Raw genomic sequence first — 6000 nt, forward strand, 5'->3', positions numbered from 1 at the left:
GAATTTAATTTCATGATTATGTTTCTCTTTATTCAGCCCTTTACCAAAACATGCCCTTTTTTCCTCTCAGGCACCACAGATCACAAGTTTCATTAATGTTTAGATCCCATCTTCCCTCTGGATCCTCCTTGTTTAGTTTTCTCTGATTCATGGTTCCTTCCAATCTCCTTTTTAAACTATTTCCACCATCTTCTCTGCCTCAAACAATCCAATCTTAGCTTTACTCATTTATGGCCCCAGCTCATGATTTTTGAGGTTGTAATATTGTCTTCATGTCTACTCATCTTTGGCTAGGTCTCCCCCTCACAGAAGACTCTAGCAGTGAGAATTCAGAATTCTCATTCCATCTGCACATTTCTTCTGGCTTCTTACTCGTGACAGTGTTGTCACTTTAAGAAGGTTATTTTGTCCATGGTCTTTTTGAAGAGAAATTGTAAAGGCAGAGATTCCAAAGAGTTTAGATTAACAATGGAAGGGAAGTGGCCAGTTCTCCCAGTTCAGAATTTTTCCAGTTTGTTTTTATCTGTAGCAGTTACAAGATGAGAGTCCAGGGAAGTTGCAAACTTCAGTAAAGAACTCCTCTGACTTTCTTCTAAGATCTCTCCCGAGACTACTCCATTCTGCCTGTAAGAATCCAAATTTGAATGTACCTTTTTGCCAAGGGGGTGTGTTTAAGGGATGCTACTGTATTGGAACAGTTAATTAGTAATAGTTACTACATCAGGTCGGTTAAGTTTTCCAATTGTCAAGTTATTCCAAATTCTGTTTTCTTTAGTTCGTGTTTCAACTGTGCTGTTTAAATAAATTGTTTTGCTCAAAGCGGAGTGATTTCATCAGCTACATCACACCTAGAATATCCACTTCACATCTGCCTTTAAAATAAGAGAGAGTTAGGCTCTATGCTACCTTCTTCAAATAATTTGAGGGGCTCTGGCTTGGTCTGTAACATACTATTTCTTGAACTGTATTTGTGATTTCAACCATCTCAGTTCCTCTGCTCCCTGACTCACTCTAGCCCACTTCCTTCTGATATTATAACACTTATGGAGATTCTCTCCAGTTCAATCCTGGCATTGAAACCAAGTCAGTGGGATAGTACTGTTGTTTAGTGAGCCACTTTCCACCTTGCAGAGGGCAAAGTTCACTGACACCACTTCCAACCTGGACCATGAACTGTCTACTAAATATCAAGCACTGTTTCCTAGACCATCACTAATCTCACTGCCATTGGAAATCTGACAGTCTCACAGTCCTTAACCCCCTTCCATAACTGGCTAACTCTTTCTTTATTGAATTTCCCTTGTCCAGTCTAGATTGGCTTATATCTGTGACTTCTCAGGCACCCTCTGTCATTTAGAGGCACCCTCTGTCACTTCCTAGCTGTAGGAGATAGTGAGGACAGCAGATGCTGGAGAAGTCACAGCTGATAAAGTGTGGCACTGGAAAAAGCACAGCAGGTTAGGCAGCATCTGAGGAGCAAGAGAGTCAACGTTTTGGACATAACCCTTCATCAGGACTCCTGGATGAAGGGTTGTGCCCAAAACGTCATCTGTCTTGTCCCTCAAATGCTGCCTGACCTCTTTGCTTTTTCCAGCACTAGCTTCCTAATCATATTTCCTTTTAATCAATGTCCAGTCCCTTACCTCACTTGATGGTCTGCATGCTCACCACTTCTTTCTTAACTGAACCATCAGCCTCCCCAACCTGTCTAAACTTGTCCTCAACTTCTCCTTCGACTCCACTCACTTCCTCCAAATAAAATGTGCTGCAATGGGAATTTGTACAGGTCCTAGCTATGTTTCCAAATTATTTTCTTGTACTTTGATATACTCCATTCATTACTCACAATGTTCTTCAACAGGGAGACCAAATACACATCGGGTTACTACTTTGCTGAATACGTCGCTCATTCAGCAACTTTTTAAATTGTCTGCTCTGCTCCCCCTCTGACATTTGTCTCATATACTCTTTGAAAGAAGCTCAACAGCTATGAGGCCCAGCATTTCATCCTCAGTGAGGCACTCAAAAACCTTAAATGCTCATTCAATTGAACAATCTTGTCAGAGTCAGTGTATCTCCTGCCAGTACCTTGAAGGTATTTCTGCACATTTGTACGTGCACACTCAGCTTGCATTGCTCTCCTGGGAGCAGGCAGTGTTTTCTCCATTTGTTGAGAATATGATATTAGTGTCAACAGAGACAATAGAGTCATTATCAGACATTGGATCTGATTAATTATTTGGGTTAATAAATTACAGTACCACAAACCATACAAAATACGTAAATAAGTACATTTATTCCCTGCTTTTCAAAAGTTCACTTTACGCCACTTCACTTTTATAAAAGACCTATATTAGTACCTGTTTTCTCTAACTGAAAGAAATCCAAAGAGGATTTTCACTTTTACTAAAAGAGTAATTGCTTCTTCACTTTACTCCATTTCAGCTTTCAAAAGGTTTCATAGGAATGCTCTACTTTTGGATAATGGGGAAAACTTGTAATGGGGTCTGGGTTTCTTACACATTATTCATTAAAAAGTATATTATGGCCAACTGGATACAGTCTAAAGAGAGTTAAACATAGTAAAAGTATTGGGATAGGGAAAATTGATGGCTTGAAAATTAAGCACAATATAGAGTATGTGGCCTATGATGGTAAATGTGCTATGTCATTAATACATGTACTACAACTGTGCATCAGATGAGCCCTTTGTAGAGACAGTGTCACCAAATGTAGCCATTTTTATATTTTCTTTCTTAAAAGCCAAGAAATTATTCAAGTTGGCAGTTAACATGTACTGTGGCAACAACAGACAAAGGTTTTGGATGAAGACAGGCTCCATGGAAGGTGATGCAATATGAACCGGGAAATGGGGGAGAGGGGTGTTGAACCAAAGCAGTGACACTAGGTATTTAAATGGGGCTCAGTTTTTGACAGCCCAAGACCGATCAGCACATAATGAAGTCATGAAGGACAAACACTCATGAAATTGCATCAGGTTAATCTGACTTTGTTCATGGGTTCAGTTTCATTCCAGCTCAGTGCAAATCTACATTTTAATAGTGATTCAAGCCTGACAACCTTACAGACTAAGGTTTTCACTGGATTTATGGGAAAAGGTAAATATTTGAGCCCATATTCTTATAAAGTGAGAAATTCACCTTTGAAGGAAGGTTCATCTTTAAGCTCATGTGTGCCTTCTGAAATGTAGTCAGTGTGATTGATGGCTGGCAATATTACACTGTATCAGCTGAAAACACACCGGTCAGCCTGAGAAACAAAAATAGAAATTGCTGGAAAAGCTCAGCAGGTCTGGCATCATTCGTGGAGAGATATCAGAGTTAACATATTGGATCGAGTGACCCTTCCTCAGAACTGGAGGAAGGATTTGTTGACCTGAAACATTAACTCTGATTTCTGTCCACAGATGGTGCCAAAGCTGATGAGCTTTTCCAGTAATTTATGTTTTTGTTTCTGATTTACAGCCTCTGCAGTTTTTTTTTAAGTTTCAACTTAAGAGCCTGGTCCACAGATCCTTTGCAGCAGACTGACAGTGTCATACTGACAGTCTGAAAAATGTTCTGCTATGGATGATGTTTTGATCTCAGCTGATGATCTGGACCAGTCAGATCCCAAAGCAAGACTTTGCTTCATAGAACATGTTGGATTTACTTTCTTTTTGTTTACCATGGTGATGTCACTGAACATGTTAACAAAAGACTGACAATGTACTTTTACCAAAAGAGCATGAAAAGTTATTACATATAAAAAGATGAACTACTATTATAAGATCTCTTTGAAATAATCTTATTTTAAATATTAGAAAGATTCAACTTTTTTCACAGCTACAACTTTACAGATACTCAAATCTCAGCAGAAGCGTCACCCTATCTGTGCACGAAAGTTCCTTGTTTTTATGGCATAAGCATTTACTCGGTTTCTTTATTGTCGAAGTTCAGAGCTTTCATTCAGTGCTATTTTCTTGCGTTAATGACCCTTTGAGACCTTTAAACAAGCCAACTCAGTTCATTTTTACTGCATAATATATATTCTTTAAACTTGTGTCTTCAAAAGCCTTGTAGGATGTCTTCCTCCCTGACAACCCAACAAGCTCTGCTCTGGAGTTTTCTTCTAAGCAAATCAGAACTGTGCCCTAGGCCTGCCCTGGCTATTAAACTCACAGCACCTCTGCTGGAAGGGACCTTTTATCTTTAAATGAACCTGCCTGACTTCTTCTGGGTCTTCTCATTTTCCATGTCATTGGACTTTTGTCACAGTAGTTTCCTTTTCTTTCTTTTTTTTCCTAATGCACTGAACTGTTCTGCTTAAGGGTTTAAAGCCTCATTTAAATGCCTGAAAGTAAAAAAAAACACTCCAAACTGTTCCATTCACAGAACAAATTTAAAATGAAAATAAAAGCCATAACTTTCCTTTCTTCAAAGTAAAAATATAATTTAAACTTAAGGTTTTACATTGTTCTTCCACATCAGAACCCAACCTCTCAAACAATAACATATCATGACTCTTCACCACAGTGACAACAGGGGTGACTAAAGTAGATTATAAAGTTACCTGTGGCTGCAACCCTCTTCATGTACAATTTCCAAGACAGACAGATGGGTGACTTTCCAGTCCACCATGAAGTGAATGTTCGGCTCATTGCAGAGAAGGTAAAGATCATCGCAAGGTGAACCAAAGTCATAAAGATGGGGTAATGAAAAGTCTAAGAAATGGGGGAGAAAACACAAAAATCTCAGGAATCAATTATAAATGTCTAGCGCTTTCATAAGGATTTTGGATGATTTGCTGTTTCATAAATAACAGGAAAATACCACGAACAATAGAATATATCGGAATGAAGGCAGTGGTATCATATTGACATCTGCCCATAAACCCTCAACAACAGTTTTAAATGGGAGATGAACAGACAAAGGAAGCACATGGTGAGGTAATTGCAGGGGGGAGGGAGGGAGAGTTTGAATACATGTATTGCTGGACATTGGAGTGCATCTGGGAAAATTTACAAAGTGAAATTCACAACTGATCTTGGAGGAACTGTTGGCGAAGTTCACAGCACAGAATCGGATAAGTGAATTGTTATTTTTAAGTGCGGCCTACAGAGAATCTGCAGGAATGGGTAGAGTGGGTTCTTTCTTGATTATGTGTTTTTGGAGATATGTCTCTTGATTAAACTTAAAATATAAACCATAACTATTAATTTAACCAGGGACAGTGTTTGTAAGGGAATAAGATGGTGTTATTTTCTGGGTCTGTAGATTGTGAAAGAGCAAAAATGCCCTTTAATAGAGTGATATGTACTTCTTGTCAGATGTGGGAGCTTAAAGAGAGTTTAAGGGTTACTGCGGATTATATCTGCCATAAATGCTGTTGGCTGCAAATCTTATCAGATCGAGTGGATCGGTTGGAGAGACAGATAGAAGCAATGAGGAATTTGCAATAGCAACAGTATATGATGGATGGCAGTTATAGGAAGGGGGGAAAGTCTCAGATACAGTCACATAGATGGGTTAACTCCAGGAAAGGTAAGAGAGGTAGGCAGATAGTGCAGGAGTCTTTTGTGGATATACCCATTTCAAACAGGTATGCTGTTTTGGAAAATGTAGGGGGTGATGGATTCTCAGGGGAACGTAGCACGAACAGCTAAGTTTCTGGTATTGAGACGAGCTCTAATGCAACAAGAGGTACGTCGGATTCCAAGAAATCAACTATGTTAGGGGATTCTCCAGTCCGAGGTACAGACAGGCATTTCTGTGGCCAGCAGCGAAAAAGCAGAATGGTGTGTTGCATCCCTGGTGCCAGGATCAAGGATGTCTCAGAGAGGGTGCAGCATGTTCTCACGGGGGAGAGGGACCAGCAAGAGGTCATTGTCCACATTGGAATCAATGACATAAGGAGGGAAAAGGTTGAGATTCTGAAGGGAGATTACAGAGAGTTAGGCAGAAATTTAAAAAGGTGTTCTCGAGTAGTAGTAATATCTGG

General features: G+C 39.5%; 1 protein-coding gene across 2 annotated transcripts in view; it reads right to left on the reverse strand.

Annotated features, from left to right (window-relative positions):
- The window catches only part of slc35c2 (solute carrier family 35 member C2), a 36585-nt gene that overhangs the window by 25058 nt on the left and 5527 nt on the right, over positions 1 to 6000 (reverse strand). For both annotated transcript variants that reach the window (XM_043710131.1, XM_043710132.1), the window contains one exon: positions 4573 to 4723. In XM_043710131.1, coding sequence (XP_043566066.1) covers positions 4573 to 4723 — 151 coding nt within the window. The remainder of the gene's footprint in view (positions 1 to 4572; positions 4724 to 6000) is intronic.

This window comes from Chiloscyllium plagiosum, chromosome 20, assembly GCF_004010195.1.
Source record: "Chiloscyllium plagiosum isolate BGI_BamShark_2017 chromosome 20, ASM401019v2, whole genome shotgun sequence".
Lineage (NCBI taxonomy): Eukaryota > Metazoa > Chordata > Chondrichthyes > Orectolobiformes > Hemiscylliidae > Chiloscyllium > Chiloscyllium plagiosum.